Source organism: Acinonyx jubatus, chromosome E4, assembly GCF_027475565.1.
Source record: "Acinonyx jubatus isolate Ajub_Pintada_27869175 chromosome E4, VMU_Ajub_asm_v1.0, whole genome shotgun sequence".
In the NCBI taxonomy this organism is placed as follows: Eukaryota; Metazoa; Chordata; class Mammalia; order Carnivora; family Felidae; genus Acinonyx; species Acinonyx jubatus.
The window spans coordinates 3,951,740-3,979,041 of record NC_069395.1 but is presented as its reverse complement, the minus strand read 5'-3'; the positions used below and the strand labels follow the sequence as shown (position 1 = coordinate 3,979,041).

Sequence of the window (27,302 nt, the reverse complement as noted above, 5' to 3'; positions counted from 1 at the left end):
CGAGGTCCGAAGGAAAGGGGAGAAGGGACTGGGGCGGGAGGAGGAGGAGGGGAGGAGGGAAGGGGAGGGAAGGGGAGGCTAGGGGGAGAAACTGGGCTAGGACCCCGAGAGAGAGCTTCAGAGGGTCACCACCAGCCTCCCCGGACCCCACACACATCCTCCAGGAGATCTGAGAAAAGACTCTCCTCCAGCAGGAGAAGCGTTCAGGATTGGGAGGGGGGAGTACAGAAGACAGGAAACCTGGGACCCTTAGCGAGAAGCAGGCAGCAAAGGGGGCGCGCAAAGTGCTGGTGAAGAGAGGCTAGAAGGCTGAGGGTGCCCGAAGGAGAGGTGGCCGCTCAGGGGCCCTGAGAAGCAGCAGCGACTCCGCCGCCTTGCGTGGACATCGAGGCTGCAGGCACCCTGACGCTGGTGAGTGTTTCCTCTTTATTTTCCAGGTTGCGTGTTTGTGGGCGCTTGGACACACGGTGGAGAGCCAGACTGGTTGCATTAAGCTTGGGATGGTGGAGTGGATTGGGAAAAGCCGGGGAGGGCTCAGTGCTCAGCCCCCCAGGACCGGTTCTCTGGACGCAAAGGAAGCGCTAGCCAGGCCTCTGCGCACGTGAACGGGGGCGGGGCGCATAGCCATCTCCTACTTTGGCACAGGACCTTCAGTCTGCAGGATGGGTCTTCAGCCCCGAGTTCATTTAATGTCAAAACAACCCTGAGGCCCAGGCAACTCGACAGAATCGCTTCGTAGAGAGGAGGTCTTGAGGGATCCAGGGACTGGACCAGCACACCCCTCAAGAATGCTCTGTCTCCCTTGGGGCTCTCAAAGCCTTTTCAACAGCTCTCTTTTCTTCGTGTGGCATTTCCACCCATTGTATTGCCGTCACTTGTTTACCTATCAGGCTAAACCTGGTCTAAACTTCCAGCTGGTTAACAGCTGGGGCCCGACCCACCGACCCACCGACCGTATTCACCTTTGTGTCTTCAGCTCTTAGTGACCTTAGGCCTCTCAGCGCCTTCGATGGGCTCCGGTCTGGTGGCTCATCTGTCACTCCTGGGGCTGTGCTCTGATGTTCTCCCTCAGGCAGAGGAGGGGCTGCCCACAGTGTGGACTCAGTCCCCACTCCGCATTCCTTCTTTCGTCTGTACTCTCTGGCTGCCTTCTCCTCAGTTGCTTTTTCTCCCTGCATATCTTTTTCTCATCTCTCCCCTCCTCCTACATTTTGCCGGCATCTTCTCCCCTGTATAGGATGAACACCTGAAGTGGTCAGGTGGGGCATTCAGACCAGACTCCATTGTTCAGGTGAGGGGACTGATCACTAAAAGGAATAGTCTCCGATAAATGGCATCTGTCGTCCAGATGTCCGTGGAATTCACTCCAGTCTGGTTTGTAGCGTGTTTTAAGAACTTGATGAAGAGAGAGCTGTTTTAGGTCTTGTCTTGTCTTTTCTTTTCTTTTCTTTTCTTTTCTTTTCTTTTCTTTTCTTTTCTTTTCTTTTCTTTTCTTTTCTTCTCCTGCTGGGATGATATTTCTCCCTCTAATTCTGAAAGGGACTTATGATCTCACGTCTCCTCTTGAAACCTATCAGGTGGTATGCCTGAAAGTTTTCTCACTGGGTTTATAACATTGTACACCTGTAATGATACATTCTGAATGGCCACTCTCCTGGCGGCGGACGAGCGATTACAATGCTATTAACAGAAACATGGGTAACTAGCACAAGTTTTGACCCGGGCTGCGAAAGTCTTGGGCCTCTGGGTTCAGATTGTGCCGGCCATTTATGACATCAGCATAAATTCCTCCACTGGACTCCCGACTGGAAGGGAGAACTCTGGAGCGCTCTGAAAGGGTGGCATGGCCTTTGCAGTGGAATTTGTGAATGTTCTGCTCAGGCAGGGTCATTGGAAGGAAATGCAGACACTGGACCACAGAGCCACCAGTGAGGGGCGCCCAGGCTCCTTGCAGGGAAAAGCAGTGAGGAGAATTCCAGCCAAATGTGCCTTATTGTTTTCCTGCTTACAAGCCTTCCCGTTGTCTGCAGGTCACATCCAGATGCGTTAGCCTGGCCTTCAAGATCCTGGACAGTCTGATGTGACCATGCCCTTCAGCTTTGTCTTTCCTTTACCCCACCTGTATCCCAGACATGATGCCATTCTGAGGTCTTTCTAGAAACCCTTGGCTTTCCTGCCTACACTCCTTTCCTGCCATAGCCCTGCTGATAATGCTCCCCACCCTTCCTTGCGTTAAGCTCTTCCCGTGCTTAAAACCTACTCTGTGTGGCACCTCCTTTGAGCAGTCTTCCCTGATTGTCCCAGATGGAAAAACTTTCTGGTTCCTCTGACTTACAACACTTTATGTACTCGTCTTAAATTATGCATCACTCTGTGTTGTGCTCCAAGTTTGGCTTCCCTCTTAAGTGATAAAGATTCTGCAGGTAGGGTTGACCTCCGTTCGTCTCTGCGTTCAGTACTGCCCCTAATGCAGCATGCTGCACATAGAAGGTGCTTAATAAATACATCGTTAATAAATGAATCAGAGGTGATTGGCATCTTCTGTTGTAAGAACTAGGCTCAACATCTGCCAGTGGAGAGGAAACAGCAAAACCAAACAGGATAGGAAGAAACAGGACAAGGAAGAGGGCGGATCATCCAGAGGCTGAAGCCCTAGAAAACTTTAATGTTGTGCTCTGGTGCGAATCGATATTTACTGATCACCTTGTGTGTTTCAAGATCCAAGTTAGGGCTCTATATTCATTATCCAGAACAACACTTTTAACAGGTGTTGTTATGCATATGTGAAGGATGAGTTGACTAAGACTCAGAAAAGTTCAGTAACTCATCCATATGATGGAGGCGGAGAGCGTGGGGATGGGATGGCTGTCCACCTTAGGCCCCTCCGACTGCAAAGCCCAGACTCTCTGCACAGCTTTGCTGCACCACCGCCCTCTGCAGAAGCGTGCATTTCGCGTGTGTGGTCCTGGTGGTGCAGGAGTTATGGGGTCAAGGTTCCTTTCTGCCATCGCTGGCCAGGGGCAGGTCACCTAAACAGTATTCACACTGCTCGCCTGCAGTCGAGCAGAGTAACTGTAGCAAGATGGGCACGGACGCTTGTGTGGTGATAGGATGATTTGTGCCCACTGAATGTCATTGTTAATTGGGTTTCTTCATGTGTCTTCATCTGTACCTCTGGGGGATCCTTCATTCACCCCTAAGAGCCTTACAACGGGGGACTTCTCAGTTAACCCAGCAGCAGATGTGTTTAGTTAAAGCTAACAGAATCCCCTCACGTTTTCCTAGCAGTCTGATGTCTGGGCTGAAGACAAAAAGAGTGTCTTGTTTGCCCTCAGTTGCCTTGGGGGTTCCTTAATTCTTGGTTTATTTACCCAAGCGTTCCAGTATCTTTAGGACTCATAGTATTTTAAAGGACAAAGTAGCCCTTTCATCCCCCCCTCCATGTCCTTCTGATTGATTGTTCCCATTAAGAGCCGCTGAGGTGGCTGTTGGAGACTTACTGATATGCCCTTGAAAACACCCGTGACTCGTGTTGTGCTCATAGCACATGCCTCGCATATAGTAAGTGCTCAAGAAATATTTGTCGAATAAATAGACGAGTGGCACGAATGAATGAAAATGTAGCGTGTCTCCACTCTAAGTGATGCTGGGAGGGAAGTCTTTGAAAAGGTGCCAGCGTATCTACCCCCTGATTGCTTGGTTCATGTCTCCCCTGCACGTCTGCTGTGGGAACCTACGGTGCATTGCCCTTTGGCCTGTGACACGGTCACAGGTGCACGTGCGGGGTGCTGGGACAGGGACAGAGGTCTCTCGTGTGACCGCTGCTGGCCTTGCTGGTGCCTGGGTCCAGAGCTCCACTTCCCTGATGAGAGAAAGCCAGCTCCCCGAGTAGGAGTTGATGATGGTGATGGTGATGATGATGGTGATGGTGACTCAGCATTTCTGTAACTCCAGAGTTAAAAATACTCTGCGTCCCAGCCTACTTGTTATTCCTCACGACTACCATGACAGGTGGGTGGAGGAGTGTTATCTCCAAGGGAAAAACACGCTGGGGGCTGTGGCCCAAAATACTGAGGGGACCCACTTTTAGGATCGTTTTCCTACACCCTTTGCTGCCCCCCACCGCCCCCCCCTCCCCCCGGGCCGGGTGATCTTGCCCTGATTCGTCCCTGACCTGAGCTACGCGGTGAATCCCTGTGTACATTTGGTTCACACACAGAAGAGAACGGGCGTGGCGAAATCACATTCGGAACTCAAAAGCCCCTGGAGCTTTTCTCTTTGCCCAGAGCCACGTTTTCCTTAACTGTGAGCGTCTGATTCTGCACCGGGAGGACGGTGGGCCAATCCCGGCGGAGCGCTGACTTAGGTGCTCACTCCAAGATCTGGGGAGCGTCACTTTACAACACGAGACCCTGATCAGACGAGGAACTCTTTTCGTTCTTAACTTTTACTCGACTCGCAAGTTCCTCTTGCGGCTGCTGGGGATTCTGCTCTCTCCTTCTGCCTTCCATCCCTTTCTAACTGTCCTGCCCCGAGGGTGCCCCGAGTGTGCCACGAGCGTGCCACGGCGCAGTCGGGCAGAAGCTGGGGCCGCAAGCGGTGGGAGTTACTCTGTCAATTGGGACTGTCTGTCTTTCCAGGTGTATTTCCTGCTCGTCCTGTTGCTCCTTGGGGAGGGGCCTCTGGCCCCTCACAGGCTGCAGGATCTCCTGAGGCGTGCCCCAGCTCAGCTCACATGTGCTGGGGCTCAGGCTTGCTTCGGAGCTTCAGAGCTCGGCCCCGCTGCAGCGACCCGCGGCCTCCCTCACCTAGGCCTTCCCTCCACCCTCTCTCTGGCTGGGCCCCTGGGACCTCTCTCCTTGTTGCCTCCCTCCGTTTCTGTTGCTGTCTGGCTTTTCCTCCTGGAGCCTTGTTTATCTCCGTTCCCTCTGGCTCCCGGCAGCCTCCCGGGCCTGGAAGGCACTATTCTCTCAGCTTTGCTTTACTGTCCCGGGAGGCATGCGGGATCTGTGCGAAAACAGATGGTAACTAGAGGTGGGGAACAGAGCCTTCACTAGAAGTGGGGCCTGTCGGGCTGATTTGCCCCATGGCTTGGTGAAGCGTGGCCAGGAGGTTCAGACACACAGAACCAGGAGTCCTGCACTATTAGATAATCCAAGAGATTGGGGTTTGGAAGGGGCTGATCCAGGCTCCGGTAGGTTTATTGCTGAATGTTGGCAGATAGATGCCTTTCGGTTCATTCCTAACCAGGTCGTTGAAAATGAAAGGCTTTTGTTTCCTGGGCTTGGAATGGTGTGTGGCTAAGCTTTTCCAGGCTGAATGAGGAGGAGGGAATCTTTGGGTTAGTTGGCTAGCTGGCCTGCGGTGGGCGTAAGGGTGGGGTTAAAACAAAAAGCTTATCTGTGTGTTAACCCTCTTTTCACTAAAACCAAAAAAGCCCCCCAAGAGAAACAAAAACAAACAAACAAACAAAACCCCACCCCAGACAAATTTAGTTATTCCAAATGTTTTGCTGTATCCAAATGTTAGAAAAAAAGTAGCGAGCTTCGACATGTCATGAATAAATATATTTTGTCTATTTCCGAAAACCCAGCCATCAATTTGCATGTCTGGTCATTTTCTACTGACCCCTAATGGCCAGAGGTGGGTAATCCTAAGATCTTTTTGATTCCATCAGACGGAGGACGGAACTGATATCCTTTCTGATTCCCTACTTGCCCCACTTCAGTTATTCCTCTCCTCCTTCTGTTATGCCTAATTTTCCCCCAAATATTTCCCCTCTATCATTCTTAGAAGCATAGACTTTTACAGCCGATAAGAATGCGAGGTAGCATCCAGGGCAAATCTCATTTTTTAAATGTCTATTTATTTTTGAGAGAGAGAGAGAGAGAGAGGGAGGGAGGAAGAGAAAGCAAAGGAGGGGCAAAGAGAAGGAGACAGAAGATCCCAAGAGAGCTCTACACTGACAGCAGAGAGCCCGATGTGGGGCTCGAACCCACGAACTGTGAGATCATGATCTGAGCTGAAGTCAGGTACTTAACTGACTGAGCCACCCAGGTGCCCCACAAATCTCAGTTTAAAGAAGAAAAATCAGGGACACTTCAATGGGTTGAGCGTCTGACTCTTGATTTCGGCTCAGGTCATGATCTCACGGTATGTGAGACCCAGCCCCACGTTGAAATCTGCCCTGACAGCGGGGAGCCTGCTTGGGATTCGTTCTCTCTGTCCTCCTCTCTCTGCTCTTCCCCCACCCTCTCTCTCTCAAAATAAATAAATAAACTTAAAAAAAAATAAAGAAGGAAAACCACGGCTCAGAGAGGTTAGGGAACTCGTGCAAGGTCACACAGGCAGTGTCTGGGAGCCGTGGTTAGAAGCCCATCTCCCGTGGTTCCTGTCATTTGACAGCAGCCTTGTGGGCCAATGAATTCAGAGGTTAAGTTGTCAGCTAGTATGATTTTACTTTCCGTGACATGTACCCCCCCCCCCGCCCCCCAGGGCTCTGTGTATTGCAGTGAAGCCCCCCAGGACCCCAGACCTCAAGGGAGGGAAATGCTCCTAAGTGCCAGGCAGGTTAGAGGCGGAGTGAGGTGGGGTGGGGGCTCCTGCAGCTGTGAAGAAGGGCATCTTCACAGACTCAGGGCCTGACTGGCTGCTTCCGGCTCTCACAAAAGAGGACAGCAAGGGGCAGAAGGCACTGCCATGCCCGGAGCTGTTAAAAAGGCTGACTGAGGACAGGCTGTGTGCGCATGCGTGTGCTGGCATCTGGTGGGGCCGGCTGCGGGATGCTGAGCTGACCGTGAGGAGGGAACCGGCTCCAAGAGAGGAGAAAGCAGAGGAGCGTGTCCTATTCTGGAGCTGAGGAGAGAGAATAATCTGGAGGCAGAAGTGGGCTTGTGGTAGGCTGAGGGGGCCCCTCAGAGGCTTAGTTAAGATTCCGAGGAGCGGAGACTGAGAAGTGGGTGGCAGAGAAGGAGGTGGGGACAGCTGTTGCTTTGATTTGCTATTGAGTCAGTGTTCTCGGTGCATTAGCACTGGGAGGGAGCCCTGGGCTGGCCCCCAACCAAAACAAGCCCCTCTGTAGCCAATACTGTGTTGTAGCAAGAACTGCAGTTGGGAGACAGAGAGGAAGGGGATCTGATCCCCAAAGAGCCCCTTCCCAGCCTTAGCTCCTGTCCTTCCAGGACTAGGCTGTGTTCTCTGGACAAGCGTCTAGTGTTCTGCACTAAGAGGCTGGGAGGGGATGGGGCAGAGCAAAGAGGATGTCTCAGTAGAGCTTGGGGGAGAGTGGCTGGGGTCTGTGCAGCTCGGAAGGCGGGGCATGACATCATTCCCGTGGGCGGTAGCTCTGAACTGTTTTTCGTAGCGCCCTTCTGTTTTTCGTAGCGCCCTTCGACCCCACCTCCTCATTCCCGCTCACACACACAGACATCAGGACAGGTGCGACCCGGGGTCTGCATGCTGATGCAGCAGGCAGGAAGCCGGGCTTGGTCTGAACTCTTACACGTCCCCCTGAACCAAGCGCAGACACTTCACGCTCCTTCCCTAAATTTACCTTGCTGGCGTAGAACTGGGAAACATTCTCCCATCTTAGAAAATGCTTGGGAAAGGAAATGTAACAGAGGCAGTGTGGGGTAAGTGAAGGCAGAATTCTGTCTAGCTCATGGGAAAATATGTTTACGGGAAGGTAAGGGGCTTTCCCGTAAACTGGGAAGGGGCAAAGTAGGGCAGGGGCGTGGGGGAGAAACAGAGTGGGCGCCCTGGGGAGGAGAGACCGCAGTCCCGGCCGCAGACCCTCCGTGCCTGCTCAAGGGCGTGGATGGACCCCTTTCTCAACAGGCTCAACTTACTTATCTGCTTTGCTCGTTATGTCCTACTTTAGATATTTCAGGCTGATGGCTTGGTGTGTGGGGGGAAACAATGCTGTGAAAAAGTTTAATTTGTTAGAAGTCAGGCAAGAAAGGATTCATCTCTGCTGGTTCTGGTTTTACGGACTTGTTTTTACCGTTTCCCTTCACTGGGTGATCAGAGTCGAGGTGTGGATGGCAGGTTCAGGGCAGCGGTGAGGAGCGTGACATAAAGAAAACCGTGCTCTGCTCCACACGCCTACACCGCTCCAGCCCCCTCCCTCATCCTAACAGATTTAGTCTTTTCCCTTTCCCGTTTCTCACCTAAAAAATGTATTTTCCAGAGGGTGGCACATTGTCCGATTAGCCTTACTTTGTGCCTTCCTGGGGGATTCTAACACTTCTGTGAAATAGACACTTTCTTCCGAGTCTGCAGACCTCACAGTCCCCAGAATGGGGACCCACCGATCTCCTGTTCTTTTCTTAAGCCTTCACTGAGTATCTTCTCTCTGACGAGGGTATGTACTCAACTTTGTTCTCCAAAATGTGTACACATCCCAACCTAGTTACCCTCTTTCTCATTCAGCCTGTGCCCCTCAACACACATGACAGGCTACAGCTTCCACTATTCATATCTGTTTTTGTTTTTTTTTCTGACACAAATACACAGCCTTTCTTATGACCCAGATACAGAGCCCTTTTCACAAGCCCATTATTAGTCAGAACCCCTGACTTCCAGAAAACCATATGGCTTAAACTCAGAGATTCTCCCCAAAGCAGAATTCAAGCTCCCTCTTCTGCTCAGACTCCCCAGGAGAGGGACAGAATCCTTTTCTCCCCAGGGCTGAGGCTCAGGCCATCTGTCACTGACACTGGACTCCAGGGCTTGGAAACCAGAAGAGAGTTGGCATGAAGCAGCCGTGGAGGATAAATGAGAATATGTGAGGCCCAGGGGCTTAGTGGTGGTGGTTTTTATATTTGTTTGAGATGATAGGATAGAGATGAGAGGAGAAAACATATAATACATCTTTGGAAAGATTTCATCATCTTGAGGAATTAGAGTAAGAGTTAGTAAGAATGAGTACAATTGTCCTGTCATTTTTGCATTTGCCGAAGGACAAATGATTAGGAGCAGATGGCCAAACTGGCCCATCGTTTCATAGTAACAGGAGAGCTTGGCCCTGGGCTCTTCAGAGGTTGATCTAGGCCATGCTAAGTCTCAGGTTACTTGTCACCGATGTATTTATTAGAGTCTTGCTGGGTTTCTAAGAAGTCTCAGGTATTTAAGTCAGAGACTCAAGAAACCTGTTCACCCTCTGGAGCTTTTGTACCCTGTCTGAGGGTTTGGCTGGAATTCTAGAGTCAGGATTGGAAGCAAAGAATCTGGGCAACAGAAGAAGACAAACAAATGTAGGAAGCTAGGATCTGCATGTTCACAAGGAAATCTGGCATGGGAAGTACTCGTTCTCCATCCTGCCTTGCTAATATCCGGGATTACATGAAGGAAGTACAGAGCTAGGTAGTGGTTAGCTTGGAGATGAATGGCTGAGATAGCAGCCTTCATTTCTTTTTCTTTTTTTCCCTAGGGCAAGGTGATGCTTCTGGCCCTTCTGACCCTGAACTGGAAGTAGATGAGCCAAAGGTGCTTATAATTAGCAATCAATACACAATTAGTGCAGGTCTAGCTGGGGTAAGGGAAAATAAACCCTTAGAGAAGACGACCGTTTAGTTCCTTGTATTATTTAGCTTCTTATCATTCTCCTGGAGATCTTCAGGAGACAGAGAGATGAGAGGGTTAAGGAATCCCAGAGGTAAGAGCTCACATAGAAGAATGATACGCATTTTGAAAAGAAATGTTGGAAGACCTGCATTAGAATCCTTTCTGAAACACGTCTCCTGTTCATGAGAACAGGGGGCTCAGGGAGAAGAGTAGATGGGAGATACTCCAGCTGTTACTGTAACCCAAAGTCTGTCTTCCTGAAGGCTCGCTCATGGAGATAAATCACTTCCATTACCTGTCCTTGAGGAATGAAGTTTCTCCTTGTTTCACAGGAGGAAATGGAAGAAGGGCCCCGGAGATTCATCTTGGAAGCCTGCCCCCCAACTGGATTCTGCTGGAGGTCATTCACAAGTGTTAACTCTTATATGAACTATGACTAAGAAATTGATACGGGGAAATCAGCATTTAGGGGAAGATCGGCGTGTGTAGTTCTGATGTTATGGGAGGAACAGGCTATCTAGTCTCAGACTGGCAGGGGCTGAGCATTCTCGGCTCCTTGCCGCATTTGACGTCATCGGCTTATTGGCAGATACCCCGAAAGAGTCGCAGAGTCCAGTTTAAAGATGCGCTTCCTGAGATTCAGCCAAGGACTTGGGCTCTGGGATAGGATGGTTGCATTTAAAGCCATTTAGTTCTGTACAAGATGGTTGTAAAGACGGGGGGCGTGAGTCAGGGTTTTGATATTTGTTTCCGATGTGTCTCATATATTAAATTCCTCTGTTATCTACTCGGATAACCCATGAGTGTGTATTATCTTTATATTTACTGCTAAGGTTGAAGGGAAAGAGAAAATTAGCACCATGAAAGGACAGTTTGTGTTGGTCATCAGGCTAAGAAGGGCGTACTTAACAAATTGAGTAGGGCTCATTTTGCATCCCACATTTATAGGGTATATGTGGTACACCAGATTATGAGCAATACCATCTCAATCTCAAGCATAACTATGTGTAGTTCTGTTTTTAATTTGTGACTCCATTTATGGCGGAACATCCAGTTCTTTGGAGGCCATCTGAGGTCACTGTAGGCCCTGGTCTCCTGAGCATTTCAAACAGCACATCTTCTCAACCTCAGTATTACTTGCTCGTTCTGTGCCCTTCCTACAGCTGTATAGATGGTTGTGAGGACCTTTCATATCTATATCTCAAGGCTTGTTCCCCTCTTTCTAGTCGAGCAGGTCAGGGATCATAGCCAGGTTCACGTGTATGCTCCTGGTGGGGGAGGGAAGGAGCTGCACCTTAGAGAGTGGAGATCATGACGGGTGGAGGGAGGGCAGGACCACGGAGAGCAGCAAGAAGGGCCTGGGGTGGCTTGTGGGGGGTTAGCACCATGGAGAGCTCAAAGCTCCAGTTTGTTCTGCAAAGAGCAGGGGAACAGGGATCATGGGTTAAGGCGCTAGCTCGCCAGGAGTCAAACTGAAAGAACAGACATCAGGACTACTGTTAGGATCATGCTATACCCATCACTTGCTCTAAAAGGCCTCCTTAAGTGCTTTGTTTGAACCTGTCACATATACACCCAAAATGATATAAACAGTCAAGACCGCCACGAGACTGAGTTTGTCAACATGCGCCTTAGTAATTACGACAATTACGTAGGTATTAGTGGCGGTGGAGGGGGTTTTCATTTGCTTTAACCAGTATCTCTTCTAATTAGGGAAATAGTGCCACAAAGTCTGTGTCTCCTCAGAGACACTAGGGCATGAGAAAATCAAAGTGTGCTTATCACCAGATGGGGTATGAAGTGTATCAAAGTCATCGTGCCTTGAAGCACCCACAATTGCTGTGAATAGTCCAGTCTTCATCGTGCATGGAAAAGAGGGGTGGATCAGTCCTCTTAAGAAGGCATTTGTCTTTGGGACATTAGTTGGGACATTTGGTCAGTCTCTTTACACTTAGAGGAATTTTGGTAAAGGGGCAAATGGTTCTCTCTTCAGTACTTGTTCCTTCAATGAAGAATATGTAGCTTTACTAAGCCTCTATTTTGCAAAAATCTCAATGGTTTCATGTGTTCAAGACTCTGGAAATCTTGGTTTCTCAGGGCTAGTTATAACAGGATTGGGTTGGGTTTTTACTCGGGTTATAGGAACCCTGAACATCAGCTGGTTCTGACTTTGTAAAGACTCATCACTACTGCTGATCCTAGAGGAGGAGGCTGGCCTTTGGCTCTGAGACTTATTCTTTTTTTGCTTTACAGTTACATATGGAGTGTTTATTCTTAATTTGATGGAGTTTTTAGAGACCCAAATCTTTCTCTGATGGCTTGCGTCTCCAGGCTCTTTTTCTGATGGTCTGTTTCTCTTGATCGCTCATAAGCATTCCCATGGGGATTGCTATTGTCAGAGTTTATGGATAGACCTTTAGGACATGACTTCATCCAGGAAACAAAATGTTCCAGTATATGGGCCTATAGCCAATGGTGAATCAGGAAATGCTAAATTTTAACATGAGGGATGGAAGGTGAAGATACGATTACCCAAACTTTCTAACGCCCTGGGGATTTTTCACTCAGTAGTCAGTAAGGAGGTAGTCCAGGCCACCAGTTGCTTTCCTGGAGAATCTGGAACCCAGGTTACTGTCCTTGGGTGACATTCTGTTACTCAGAAGCAGATGACAACACAGAGATTGTAGAGCCAGTGTGCAGCCTACTGGAGCAGGAAACAACAAAGAATGTGACTACTCACAGCCCCCCAGGGCTCTCTGGTGATGACTATGAAGATATTATTCCTAGCATATGACTTAAGGAAGGACAAGCAGCCTTTGGTCCCGTTCTGCATATCATGTGGACTACAAGCAAGTTGTATGAGCAAGGAGTCCCCAAATCAAATCTAGGGATTTACAGAGCAATCACACAGCTACCCAGTCTGCTGTTTCAAAGTGACCAGAACACCAAAAAGATGCCATCTGTGAAATTTTATGGCTGCAGAACTGTGAGTCACTCTCCAAGTGAACAGGGAATATCTCCAACAAGGCACTCTTGAAATTAGACTTGGGTCTCCAGTCTTCCTCAGTTGGGAGAGGAAGGAGAGAGAGAGAGAGAGCCTGAGGCCAGCGAGCTGGCTCCCTTGCTGTCAGGTTAGAGCGGAGGACCCCAGGCTGGGTGTGGTAGAGCCCCAGGGCATAGGGATTTTAGGCAGTGTTGGTGGGGGGGGCAGGGAGAAGGGTGAAAGGGCTACAGGTCTGTCTTCTGTCTTTCAGCAAGAGAAATTCTCCTTTGGTCTGTTTTACTTACGTGATGAAGGAATTTCACATCTTTAAAAATAAAAGTGAGAAAACCACTGTCCTGGAAGGAACCCCGGAAAACAGCAGTGCTGCTTGGCCCCAGAGAGAGCTCAGGCTCAGGGAGGGTGGAGTTCTGGGTGTGGCTCTGGGTAGCCAGTGAGTGAGCCACAGCTTGGGGCCCTGGTCAGACAGACTGGTTCTGCGTGGAGTTAGCTAAGTTCTGCTGTACCGGGGTCTCTCTGAAGGCCTCAACTTCTCTGTGCCAGGAAGAGCACATCTGTCCTTCCCGAGGGCTGGAGCTGCAACCAGGAAGAGCATGGGAACAGAACAGTTACAGCTGCAAGAAGGAAGAAGCAGGACGGTAGAGGCCTGCCAGGCAGACCCGTGGGCAGCTCTAGTGTGAGTGCCTGCTGGACTTCTTGGCACATTGGGAAGAGCTCTCCACTGGGCACCTGGCCAGGGGGCTGAAGAATGGATGGCAGTGGACGGAAGGTCATTGGAAAGGGAAAGATATTCATGTATGGGGCAGTGCGGGACAAGGTTGAATTGCTATGAGCTGAAGCAAAGCAGGCTGTCCACCCATCCGCTCTATGCTAGGGCAACTCACAGGGTGCTGGAAGTAAGTTGACAAGGAAGAACCCAAGGAAGGCTGTGCACAGTGGTGAACGTTGAGCTTACCCGAGCTCAGCACAGGACACATGAAGTTCACAGGTGTCGCATCCAGCAAACCTGGAATTGCCAGCCTCTACCAGTGCTAGTGGAGGAATGTGAGAAGGAAGGAGCAGGTGGGAAACCGAATGTCCAAAGTGGCCCTGGGCCTCTAGCCACAGCACGCACGGTCAGGTTCAGAGATCGTCTGCTGCCCTTCTGTAGCCTCTCAGTCCCTGTTCAGCTTTAGGAACCCTAAAAACCTGATGCTGTACCCTAGGGAGCTATATACCCCAGCCACACATGAGGTCTGTTTTCTTTCTGCATGGAAAGAGCCACTCCACACACACCCTTGACTACTCAGGTACTAGTGTATTAGGGTATCTTGTCCTTAAACTTTCACACCCCATCTCCTTGTTTGGGGCAAACATTATCCGGGAAGCTATGTACTGCCTGGCTCCCTGCCAGGGGACCCAGGCCACATCAGGGGCACTGGGCACATCTTTGGCATGACCCTGGTCAGAATGGCCATCCAGACCACCATCCATGGGCATGAAATCTGTGCTCCCACCTCCCACATCAGAGCTTCTTAGGCCCTTCTTAGGTCTGGAAACTAAGAGGTGGAAATCATTTAGATAAAGATCGTGTGTGGCTGTGTGTCTTCCACATCAGTAAGTCCTGAGATGTTGCACACCAAACGGATGTCCATTATCGAGACAGATAATGCTCTGCGAGGAAAATGAGGCTCGATTTGACTGTTCCTCGGGAACAGACCTCCCTCCCCACCCATCCCTGACTTCCCAACCTCTCCTCTGGAAATTCTCCATTCTAAAGTTAGTGCCTTCCCCTCTTCCCCCTCAAGCACTGCTAGGAAATGTTTATAAATACGAGGACAGAGGACTTCTCTTCCTCTCAACCTTACATCTGGGTGAGGGCTGGGCCCCCAAATCGAGGGCCAAGACGAAATCGTGTGGTTGGTGAAGAGAGACTTGGCTAGGATATAGATTTACTCTGTTCTCCAGTGTTTACATCCTAGAGCTGGAGTGCTCCCAGCTTTCTGGGGTGACTCCTTTCTGTTTAGGTCCCAGCCTGGGGCCGTCAGTCCCCACTGCCCAGCAGGTGCAGTTTGGGTCACACTGTCTATGGTGAACGCAGATAGCGGGATGAAAAGGCGGGGGCTGCAGCTGGAAGTCAAGGCCTGGAAGAGGATCCTTCTTGGGGCACATACACCCGGCAGCCTGTCCTTGCCGCCGTGCACCCGGCTGGCCCTTGGGACCACCCCCCTCACCTCCTCAGCCAGTAGGGTCCTCAGTGTGGTCCTCTGGGGAAGGGGGATTCTGCCCAGGGGAGGGGCTGCTGTCTCAGTGGTGACTCCCTTCAGGGTGTTGATGGGTATCTGGTGGAAGGAGTCAGCCAGCCCTAGGGAATGGACCCCCAGGGTGCTCACGCTGGCCGGCCGAAGCTCCTTTATCATGACCCAGACAGGCCTGAGAGCGGAGGTCAGGGGAGACGGAGTGATTCCTCCAGCACCCAGGCTGCTCGCCTGTTTTCTTCAGATGAAATTCTTTACATCATCCTCCCCAGCTTCAACCCCTCCCCTCTCCACCCCCGCCCCGCCCTGGCCCTGTGCCCATCCCTGCTGGCCACTGGGTCCACAGCCCAGGAGCCGCCTCCCCTTTCTCCTCCCCTGCGGTTCTCTCTGTTTTTCGTTGGCATCTGGCCGGGCATAGCCACCACCCTCCCCCTCACTCTCCCCACATCCCTGTGCTCCGCAGAGGTCCCGTCCCCTCTCCCCCCTACCGCAGCCCAGCCCTCCTCTGACTGGTCTGAGGATGCATTCCGTTAGTCCCTCCACTGCCTGCCCTCCCACCTCCGGGGACCTGAGGCTGTGAGCCGTGGCTCCCTTCCTGGGCTCCCCACAAACTGTCCCCTGCCACCCCATGAACTGTCAGCTGCCTTTAAGAAAGCTGAGGGGGCCCCCACAGCGCTGACCTACATAGCCGGGTCCTGGGCGGGAGGGGCTCTTCCCCAAGTCCCCTCACCCTGGCCCCGCCTCCCTGCTCCCCCCACTCTCTCCCTTGTCTCTTACCCTTACAAACCGGAGCAGGCTGGAGTTCCCACCTGGGGCAAAGTGGGCCGGGCGAGCTACCCCACCCCAAATCTGGGAAGATCCGTGCTTAGCCCAGGACAGCCTTGGGTTTTCTGGGCATCCTCCTTCCCAAATATCTTGATGCTTCCTTTTGCCCAACCTTCCCCCACCTCCTCCGCTCCTGTCTGGGCTTCTTTTCCCAGCTGCTGCCACCGCTAGGGACACTGCCATCCTGGCACCCCCCCCCCCCCCCGCCCTGTGTTGTTGTTTTGCTCCAAGGAGAAGCCCCCCCCCCTTCCTTGCCCACGCCCCCCTCGGCAGCCTCACCCAGGACCCTTCCCTGCCCACTCGGAGCTGCGCCGCGGGTGGGGGCGGGCGGGGGGGGGGGCAGCGATGTTTGCATACAGCAGTTGGGGGGTGCTGCACCGGCTCCCCAGCCCCTCCAGACATACACAAACCCCGACACACGCCCGGACCGAAACGGCGACAGATCTCACTCCGCCCCCAACACACACTGACACAGACATACACACAGATACTGACACACAAACGCACAGGCAGACACCAACACAGACGCGCACACCCAGACACACGCACACGGGCAGCGGCACGGCCAGACCCGGGGCGGCCGCGAGCCGCCCGGGCCCGGTGCACACGCACATCGCGAGGCGGACGGCAGGTGCACAGCGGCACGGATGCCCGGACGGACCCGCCCGGCTACAACGGCGGCGGCGGCGGCGGCGACGACCCGAACCCCCCGCTTCCAGACAAAGCCCACAGGCTGGCCCCCGCCCCCGCCCCCGCCGCGATCGGAGCCCCCGCCCCGGCGCCCCCACCCCCAACTCACCGTCCTGGGAGAGGTTGGCCCCGCCGGGCGCCCCGCAGCTGGCGAGGAGCAGTAGCAGGGGCAGGGCGGAGGGGCCCCCCATGGCGCGTCCCGGCCGGCTCCCCGCTGCGCGCGCTGGCGAGCCTGGGTCCCCGGGGGCGGGGGGCTGGGCAGGCGGTGGGCGACGACGCTGGCCGACCGGGCGCCCCCGAGCCGCTTCGGAGCCCGGGGCCGAGGCGGGGACCGGGAGGGAGCCGGGCGCTGCTGCAGTCGCGGGGATTAAATAGGGCGCTCGGAGCGAACCATTCGGCTGGAGGTGGAGGGGGGGCGGCGGGGGGCTGGGCCGGTCGCGGGGGGGCCAAGCTGCCGCATTCCCCACTCCCCCCGCCTCCCGCACCCCCTTCGCGCCCTCGTGGTGCCTTCCACCTTCTCCCCCGGGAGCTCCGCCAGCCCGGCGCGGGTGGGGAGCCCGGGGAGGGAGCTGGCTCAGCAGTGGGACCCTGCGCGCGCCCCTCTTAGGCTTGGGGCGGAGGGAGGGGAGCCGGGCAGGGCCTTGGGCCAGCTGGCGAGAGCGGCCACTGCAGGCCCGGGCAAGGGCGTGCCCACCGGCCCGAGATCCTCCCGCCCCGCCCTCCCGCTTTTGGCGACCGGGGATCCCCTATCAACAGTGTGCCCAGCGACATCTCCCTTTGGGTAGCCAGTTACCCTGACCGTTCTCCCAAACACACACACACACACACACACACACACACACACACACACACACGTCCCTAGTTCCTCTGACCCGAGAGCCCCTAGTCCTCTGTCCAGCAACAGTGTGCGGCCCCGGGCAATTTCCCTTGAAAGGCTTCTTCCTGCAACCCTCCAGGCCACCAGTCCCTCAATCCCCTGTCCAGGAAGTGACTCCCCCTCTGACACCTGATTTCACTTCAGACTCTTGCCCAACGGAGCCATCTACAAAGCAACTCGGAGCGTCCCCCCTCCCCGCCCCGCTTCATCCTCTCTGTCCTCCCCTTCCTCCCAATATTTGTTCTTTTTTCTTAATCTTTCAGAGGACCGTGCCCTTCCTTCTCAAGTTTTAGTCAGTCAGGTTCTTGGGTGAATGGTCTGATCTGCAGACCCTCAGGAAGATGCCCCCTTCAGGAGCAATGCCTCAGTGGCTAGTGTGGCTCTTGTCCCTGAGGCCAATATATAGAATGGGTGAGAGAGGCAGGGGGTTCATGCTTGATGAAGAGAGTCCCACGTCCCTGGGGTTGGCCGTATTCTTTGTGACCTGAGTGTCTCTGGAAGGGTCTTGGTGCATCTCAGACAGAGGCCCCTCGAAGTCAGCGTTGCTCAGCCTTAGCTTTGGGGGTATTCCTAAATTTTAGACTCTCTGAATCAAAGAGTTTTAGATATATTAGGGTTCTGTAAAAATATTTGGTCCAACCCCTTCTTGTACAGGTGCAGCTGAGGTCCAAGGTGGATTAACTACCCTCCCAAGGCCATACTGCCAGTCATCAGTAGAAAACACAGTGGTGGTTAGGTTAAGGGGCGATAGCATCTCTGAAGTGTCTTCGGGTCCCGTGAGACCATGAGTGCATGTCTTCTAACTCCCAGCCCTCTGTGATGGACGTAGATGTCTGTCACCTAGTAATTCAAGGACAAGGATGTGGGAAGTGCTTTGTAACTGGTAAAGCTCCATATAAATGTTAGTCGATGATAGGCCAGTGCATATTCTCCGGGAAGATCCTTCAAGGTGGTCAGAACTCTGTCCCACTGTTTTTCTGTTTCTAGAATCTCTCTGTGATCTGGGGGAAGAGCTGTGCCTGCCTCTTGCGTGTTTCCTGAGTTAGTTAGACTTACTTGCAGAAGTTTGGGGCTATCACGGGCTGTCTGACTTGCTTGCTTTCCAATTTCAGTGACTCCCTGACATCTTAAAAGCCTCTGTGAGATGACGACGGAGAGAGTAGTGTGGTTGAAGCCTGTGCAGACCAGAATGCAAGAGCGAGGAGAGGCCAGAAAGGGAGCCTGGCCTTTCAGATGGTGGTGGGGCCAGGTTGGCATGAGTTGAGTCGTACAGAGAGAAAGAAAGAGTGGCTGTGTTTTCAGAGAGAATGGGGCTTCAGAGGGAAGGATCAGGCTCTCCTGGTTAAAGGGTCTTGATGGCTAAAGAGTATTATCTTTGCGGCTAGGAGAAGCCTTAGAGATCATCTGGCTGGGCTTAAGAGAGGACAGGTTAGTGTTGCAGGAGTGACAGGGGACGGGTGCGGGATGGGGACGGCAGAATAGGGGATTAGTTCCCAAGCGCCTCCAACTAATCGTCTTTTCCATCTGGTTCTCCACCGAGATCCCCGTCTGCCTGTCCTCACTTAATTCTCTAACGGCTGTTGGTCTGGCCCCACCCTCTACCGTAACCGCGTGGGATAAAGACCAAGGGTAGGAAGAGAGCCGTTTTGGAGACGGTATGAAGAGGTAGCGAATGAGAATGCAACCCTCTTTTCCTACTGGCTCCTTTCCCCTTTTCTGCATCATCGGTATCAGTGTGGCAGCACTTTAGGCCCTGGGAATACAAAGCAGTCATTGGCTTTTGGAATCGTAGAATGCAAGAGTGTGAGAGTTGTAAGCGACCTTCCAGATTACCTACTTCATGCCCCTTGGTGAACAGATGAGGAAGGGAAGGCCCGGAGAAGTTTAGGGACTTCCTGCATTCACACAGCTGCGCAGAAAAGGGGCTACCCATGTTGGACCGAGGAGGCAGACAGGGCCCTCGGGGGCCGGAGGAACGAGGAGACTCATGATCAGTCCTTCCGAGCCGTATACGAATTGAGGAGTTGTTCAGTCCCGTGCGTCTGAGCGGAAGGGTAGTTTCTCCCGCAGATGTGGATGTCTCCGTTGGGAACCACGCCTTGCCTGCAATCATTTTAATGTCCTTTGTGCAATGCACAGCCCCGCAGCTCACAGGCTCCCCTTCACTAGGAGCAGAGTTTCACAGAGCAAGACTGACCTACCAGGACGACCCCCGTCACGTAAAGAGGTAAAGTCGAAGTATCCATGCTGGACTGTGATCGTATGGTGACTTTCCACTCGGAGGCGCTGTGACACACGACATGCACTTCTAAGAGACTTGCGCAAAGTGTGGAGTGGGTTGTCTGTGGGACTGAAGAGCTGGTCGCTACAGCGGACACCGGAGGGGAAGCAGGGAAGGAGGGTGGAGCGAAGGCGGGTTCTGGCTCCTCGATGCCCCCATCCACTCAGCAACGGCCTGGGGAGCTGGGGGTGTGGAATGTGAGGCTGGACCCGTGCTGGGCTGGCCGCAGCTGCGTGGGCCCCAGACATTCCTTTCCCCACGCTGCTCGCTGCTCGTGCTCCTGCTATGGGATGGGAGGGGGCCTCAGCCGAGTGGGGTGGATACTAGGTACTCACCAAGAGGGGGCGACCGCACCTGTGGGAAGCCCCTCGTAAGACCGGGCTCGGTTCTGCTCTGCGAATCCTTCTTGTCGCTATGACTTTTCCTTTTTCCGTAAACTCCACGTGGGTTTCCGCGTTGCTTTTCTTCTTAATTTTCCACCCAGCTAAACCAGTGCTCCTCATACTGTTTTCTGCTTCCATTATCTAGTTTTAATTAACCCCATCCTCAATAATAACCTTGGTGTACGTTTTCATTCTAACCTTAATTGAGTTCTAATTTCAATCCTAACCCTAATCTATTACAGACTCTAACTATTAATCCTAATACCAACCCCGAGTTAATTGTCAATTTGAAGCAGCATCTTTATTCTAACCTGTTAAGAGCCCAGCAGTGAGGACAGCAACACGCACATAATAGTAATGATCACAGGGGCCGTTCGAGAACCCATCGTTTGCCACAGTTTGCACTGGGTCCTTTACACGCCCAGTAGCTGATCGAGGTTCTGGAAATACCCTCGTGTGGTTGGAATTATTAGCTGCCTCACACACATGAGGAAACAAAGGTGTAACAAGATTATGTCATTTGTTAACAATGGGTCCAAATCCGCCGTTTAAGGTCCTCTTGCCCTTAAAACCTGCGCTCATTCCCCTTTCTGCCAACGAATGCGTTCTGATCATCCCTTTCCTAAAATCCCGACTAAACAATCAGACTCGAATCACTTCCTTTTTAAGACTTTTTAAAAATGTTTATCTTTGAGAGAGACGGAGTGCCAGTGGGGGAGGGGCAGAGAGAGGGAGACACGGAATCTGAGGCAGGCTCCGGGCTCGAGCTGTCAGCACAGAGTCCCGTGCGGGGCTCAAACCCACGAACTGTGAGATCACGACCTGAGCTGAAGTCGGACACTTAACTGACTGAGCCACCTGGGCGCCTCTCAAATGACTTCTAAAATACTGCGTTTCTTGGATTATTAGTTGAGGTGGTTGTTTTTGTTTTGTTTTGTTTTGTTTTTTGTATTTAGTGATACAAAATGGAAACCAAATAAAGCAACAAAAGTCCAAATCTCCCTGCCCAGAAACCCCACCAACACTTAAAACATCAGTGTATTTATAAAGTTAAAATAATCAAACGATAGAAGGAAACAAACTGAAAAGAAAAGCCTCCTTTTCCTTCCCAGACTTGCTGAATTCCACCCCACCCCCCAACCTCAGGCGGCGGGGACATTGTTGGCATTGAATTTGTCCAGCAGCCCTGCCTCCCACAGCATATCAGAATAACAGACAAAGTCAAGGTCAGCACCTACCCATGAAATCGCCCTGCGTATGCATATGACTTAGGCATGAGAATCACTGGACAATTTGAATTTATGATTAACAGCAACTGTTAAAAGGGCAACCGTGCTCCAGGTGCTACACGAAGTTCTTTCTATTTAGTATTCCTTTTGGTGTTCCCGAACGTTCTGGGCAGCGTGCCTTACCCTGAACGCACAAGTGCAGTCGTGTCTGAGCCTCAGGTGGAGATAAAGCCTGGGGAAGCCAAGTGACTGGCCCAAGAGCACAGAGACTTGGCTGAGAGACCCAGGTTTCGGAACCTGGTTTGTCTTACTCCAGAGCCTCTGTGTTTAGCTCCTGGACTTAGCCCGGAGGCTTGTTTCAGAAGAGGTCATGTGAGCTCCCTCCCGGCAGGAAGGAGGAGGCATTGCTTGGTATTAAGAGACGAGGCCGACCTGAGAGACAGTAGGAGGACTCGGATGGATCTGGGAGGAGGCAGTGCAAGGGGAGACAGAGCAGGACAACTGGCGCACAGAGGGGGACGAGTGCAAGGTGTGCATAGTCGGGCTGGACAAGTAGGAGCCGAAACCGGGGACGGTTTCTGTGATAAATTCAGGCCAAAATAAAATCACACCGTAAATGTGTGTGCCACTATTGCTTCAGCGACAGGCTGATTGATGTATTTCAGAGACACAGTAGACACACAGAATCATCTGCAAACAAAAATACGTATTTTCGGTTACACGGGTATCTGCAGCTTCGGCAACAAATGTCTCAGCCTCCTTGTCCTTTTTTCTGTGCCCCAGCAATATTAAATGGCTTGTAATTTCCCAAACACGCTATGTCGTTTCAGGCCTCAGTGCCTTTGCACATACTATTTCCTATACCTGGATTGCCCATCTCATGAAGTGCTGGGGTTTATCTATCCAAACTTTGATTAGGTGCCACCACCTCTGTGAAGTTTCCTAGCCAGAGATAATCACTCCTTGCTAGGTGCTATCAGTATGTGCGATATAAACCACCCCCCTCCCGTCCCGTCCCAACCCCCACTGTTATGTTGTGGGTTGCCATGGTTTGTCAGTATGTTTTCCTTCGCCAACTGGGAGCTCTTTGAGGGCAGGAATGATAGTTCATGAATCTTGTTATTCTCAGTGCTTAGTGTAGAAACAGGAAAATAGTAGAACCTCTGTTGATTCTACTGAATTTAGCTGAAGTGATGTATTGATAAACACGTAGGCTTAATGACATATTTATAAACACATAGGCTTGATAAACCATCTTTTCTCCAGGCGTGTATACATGTATATAACCACATTTCACCGGCATATCCCCTGCAGTTCTGTATGTGTTCACGAAGACACAATGTGTCCAAAAGAAGGTGAAGGATTCTAATAGGCATGCAACATATTTCCATCCACTTCTTCAGGATACATTTTTGTAATTCTTGGAATTGACTTGAGAGCTTGCCTCATCCTTTTGGGTATATTCAGTTGTGGAAAATTTTCATCCTTGGAGGATGGCTTTTAATTTTGAAAATAGCCGAATGTCTTAGGATCCAAGTCTTATGGGTAAGTGGAGGTTCACATCGGGTAATACGAAAACAGGACTTGGCTGGGAAGTCAGAGTAAATGACCTCCAGGTTGACTAATATGTTGCTTCCTCAAAGAGGAGTTCTAGAAAATTTCTGAGTAGTGGCTCTCTGGTCTATTTGTTAATACAAACAAAATGAAACAAGAGTGTTGTCAATTTCTGTTCACCCTGGTGGACAGCGGTGCTTGGCTATAAGAACACAAAAAACCATATGTCCAAGGAGAGAACTCCCTGATCCTTCCTTCCTTCCTTCATTCATTTGTAGTTTCTTGGGTTTTTTACGTCCAACGCGCAATGCTAGTTGAAATCGGGTGTTTTGACCCAGCTGTTTTGCTGCAGTCTATAAAAAAAAAAAAAAATCTGTAAACCCCCAGGTTTTATTTTTCTCAATCACCAAATAGAATGATTGGTAGATGTTCTCACCCCATGTCCAATTTCCGCCCAATTTTTGAGCCTCATTTTACTGTGGGGAAAAACGCAAAAGTCAGGGAAAGGAGCGTATCCAGGGATGCAAAATACTTGATAATTAAGACCAGTCTGACAGTAATGGTTTGCTTTTTAGAATCATAAGATAGGAGTGAATGTTAAAAAATGCTATAACAAAATGTCAGTGTTTGGTGCTGGGCTCTTGAGATGAGCAAGTATGAAGCTAACCTTTAAGGAACTCAGAGTCCAGTAGGGAAGATCGGCGTGTAAACACATAATTGCTACACCCTGGGATAAATACTATGGTGCCGTCCCATATGTGGCCCAGCAGAACCCCAGGAGAGGCAGAGAGTACATCTGTGGGAAACCTTAAGGAAGGACGAGGAGTTGACCAGGTATAGAAAGGACGGAGGCATTAGCAAAAGAGGGGGCGGTGGATGCGAAAGCAGGAAAGCCAGAAGCAGCACGGCCCGCTGTCGCTGGATTGTTCACGGAATTTATGCCAGAGAGTGTTCCTAATTCTGCAGACGAGGAGCCATCGGAGGGTTTCAAGCGGGGAAATGTCAGCGCCGGATTTGCATTTTAGAGCGATAACTCTGGCAGTGGTGGATGGGTGGACTGGAGGGTGCACATCGTTGGACTCAGAAGCCTGACCCTTGTGGGCACCACAGATACAGCACCATGACATCGAGTAGGACCCACTGAGTGTGGGCTTGTCTGATGCTGTGGGCAGGCTAGAGATAACACCCAGAACACTACTGTAGGACCCAGCCATCCGTACGCTGTGTGGACAGTGCGGTGAAGCACAGCACCTTTCGGTTGTGTAGAGGAAGGGCTAAGTACGGTGACCAGCTGGCCTGGCCTGCCAGGGACTGAGGCACGTTCCGGAACTTGCAGTGTCAAGATGGGAAAGTCCTGGACCAACTGAGAAGGGTTGGTCAACAGACCAACCTCAGTGGCACCTGTTACTCGGACCGTCTCCCTAGCAACCAGCTGGGGGCGGTCATCTTCAGGGCAGACTGGAGGGGAAGAAAAGCCGAGTGAGTTATTTTATATTATAGGGGAGGGGAGGGGCGGAAGGAGTCGGGGGTAGTGGTGGTTCAGAATAGCTAGGCCAGTGGAACAGAGAAGAGAGAAGAAAGGCTAAGTAGGAGGCAGAGTGTGGAGGCCGGTATCTGCCCAGGACCCCACCTCCGCTCCCTGAGATCCTGGGCTCTCTGCTGGTGGTAGAGAACATTGCAGACTCAAAAGAGCGAGCGTTGCAAAGAGCGAACATGTATATTTAGCTTTTAATTCATGCATGGAGTTCATATATTCATGCACACACTTGTTCACTCGACGTTCACGGAGTGCTTGCTATGTGTCCAACACTTGGCATGTGCTAGATCATTTCGTTCGCACGCACGACTTGTCGGTCGTTATGATTCCCGTTTTACAGATGAGAACGAGGAGGCTCGGGGAATGTGGTGACCTCCTTTGAGCCACACATTAACAGGCAGAGCTGAGATCTTAACGCAGGTGTGGCTCCAAAGTGCCCGCGCATTCCAGCAAGCCCGTATATCCGCCTGTGAAAAATACCGCAGGGGCCCGGGAGATTCTGGGTCTGCAACTTCACAACGAAGATTGCCCGCCTTGCTATTAACGAGTGTCCCCAGATGGTGCCTAGACCCCGATGGCCCCGAGAAACCACACGCCACAGCCCGTGTCTCCTCGCCGACTCGTGAGCGAACCCTCCGTGTCAGTGGCTCGTTAGAATGCAGGTGTGTAAAAAGCAGAAAATACCTGAGTTTTTCAATAAGTGGTTTTCTTGACTCTTCCTCTGCAGCGATTGCTAACCTTGTTTACAAAGCCCCTGTCCTGGCCCTGTCCTGTCTTTCTGACCCCCTGTAGCCTCCTGGCCACACCGGGTCCCCCCGGCCGGAGTATCTATCTCTAACACCCCCGACCTCTGCGCTGGCCACCCCCTCCCCAGCTGGAGCCTTGCCTCTGTGCTCTGTGCGAAACTGCTCCTGCTTGCACACATTAGCTTCCGTGTTACCTCCCCAGAGGGGCCTTCCCGCTGCCTCGTGACCACCTATCGTGTTCAGTTTCCATCTTAATAATGCATCTTTGGTTTGTCTTTGTCCCCTGTGCCGCTTCTTCTGTGGACAGAGTCTCCAAGCAGGGAGGAGGCTCTGTCAGCTTGGAGCAAAGTTGTGTTGCCAGTGGCCAAAGGATATCGCACTTGACGATGTCTGGCACGTAATAGGTGCTTAAGAAACGCTTGACTAAACGCATGGAAGAGAACGGTCTCACTCATCACGCTGAGAGTCTTTGGTTTTACGCTCTGAGTTTTGCAATCAAGAACGTTTTCCTTCGGCCCAGAGTAGATCTCCCTCTGCCACTTAAAGCGTTTGCTTCTGGTTCGCAGAAGAAGGTATCCCTCCCTCTTCACCAGCCTCTGGAGGCCCGGAGACCGTCCGTCAACCTCCCCTCAACCTCCTGGGTGTCAGGTGTGAACGTGTCCTCACTCCTAACCTTCTGCCAGTTCTTTTGTCATTGGAACCTCTTCTCTGATCCTTTGTCCTTAGATACTTGGGTTCCGAACAGGTCCTCGTAGGTGAATGAGGCCATGCCTGATGGCTGCGAGTCCAACATGAGAGGCTATTCCTAGCTCTTTTGTAGCTTTTTCTGCTGTTCTTGGTTTCAGACTGTCCCTTTGGCTCATTCCTGGTCACGTGTGGTCCATTTTGGTCCTAATATCTTGGTCAGCCCTCGAAATCCAGAGCATGCTATGGTTAGAGCAGTGTTGCCTCCGCAGGCGACACCACATCTGCCCCCAGATGCCCTGTGGGCGGCTGTCCCCTGGCGCACATATGGACATGCGTCAGGCTGACCACGGCTGCTGCTGCTGCTCCTGTGGCTGAGCCAGAAACGGGGGCAGATGCACTTAGGGTACATTCTCACTCCGTTCCTGGGAGCCCCGGCTAGTGTTGGGACAGACTGCGATGGGCCAGGAGTGACTGCCTGTCCTGCTCTAGGAGAGTTAAGCAAGTTCTAGGAGCCGTCCCTGGCTCATTGAAGAGACAGTGCAGGAAGGGCAGAAGCACGGGTTTGGAAGCCGGGCTCGCCTGTGCTTGAGGGTGGACCAGCTGGGCACCCCCTTTGTCTGAGACCAGGGTTTTCATTTGCTAAGCGTTAGACCTACTGTGGACTGTCCTGCCGGCTTGTGGAGAAGGGGGAAGACACTTGTGTGAAGCTCCTGAGAACTCAGTACACGTAAGTTACCTTTCCCTGTGCCCCCTTCACCCCGGAGCAGACGTGTGAGGGGCTTTGTCCACCTGCCTGGCTGGACCGTACGTTCTTGGTTGGTGCCCACTGACTCAATACACAGTGCTACCTGGAGCAGGATTTTCCCTTTCCAATTCCTTGATGGCGCTTGCCCCGCGCGGCTGTCTCGCCAGCTCTCTGCTGCCCTCGTGTGGCCACCCTGACCCCTGGCCATTCCCGATCCTCTGCTCCCTCGGTGTGGTCGCTTTGCCGTAATGCAGCCTCTTCCCGGCGTCTGGGCCCAAAGTGGCTCCTCTGCCCTCCGTGTTTCAGGCACACGCATCAAACACATCCGAGGCGAACCTCAGCCCTCTCTGGTCAGGTGACGTTATCTCGGTTCTTTCCACATCCCTTCGAGTACGCGGCCCATCTGTAAGAGGCTCTGGGGGAGCCGCGGTGAGGGCTTGTGTGCCAGCAAGGCCTCGTCAGGCTTCCGGTCCCACAGTCTGTTGCTTTGCACGACGGCAGGTTCTCTGACCCACGGGTGCTGAGAGCAGTATGTTGCCGGGGGGGCGTTTAATCATAGATCTCCCCTCTTTTTTGCCCTTAAATTCGGATCTCTTTGAGTCAGTGAAGGAAAATGCAACTATTCTTGCGTTGCCCAGGGTAATGGGGGACCTTGGATAGACCCAGAGCGCCAGGACTATGGCGTGAAGACAAGAAAAAGGGTCTGTGGGCTAGCGCCTTCGAATCGCGTAGCTTGTCTGGCGAGGGGGACGGAGGGTTCAGGATACAGTAAGTGCGCTGTTCTGTTTGAAAAACTTTGTGGGTGAGACTAAAGGGAGAAATGCATTTGGTGACCTGGCTCTAAACTAGATTTGAGAGGGTGGGACTTGCATACCAGATGCCGAAGAGTCTTATCTTTCTCCCAATGTCAGTGAGAAAAATTTTGTGGCAGGATGTTATGTGATTG

At 52.1% G+C, this 27,302-nt stretch overlaps 1 protein-coding gene and 1 long non-coding RNA gene across 3 annotated transcripts in view; one reads left to right on the top strand and one right to left on the bottom strand.

Moving 5' to 3' along the window:
• Nucleotides 1-16,665, bottom strand: part of CADM3 (cell adhesion molecule 3) — a 30,162-nt gene extending 13,497 nt beyond the window's left edge. Inside the window, exon 1 of one of the 2 annotated variants that reach the window (XM_027048430.2) lies at nucleotides 16,427-16,665. In XM_027048430.2, the coding sequence (XP_026904231.1) occupies nucleotides 16,427-16,508 (82 nt within the window). In that variant the 5' untranslated portion in view covers nucleotides 16,509-16,665. The remainder of the gene's footprint in view (nucleotides 1-16,426) is intronic. The other variant, XM_027048431.2, reaches the window with a different exon arrangement.
• LOC113596183 (uncharacterized) lies at nucleotides 68-27,302 on the top strand. Its single transcript, XR_008293037.1, has 3 exons — nucleotides 68-411; nucleotides 25,491-25,572; nucleotides 26,262-27,302. It is a non-coding gene; the product is annotated as an uncharacterized LOC113596183 (long non-coding RNA).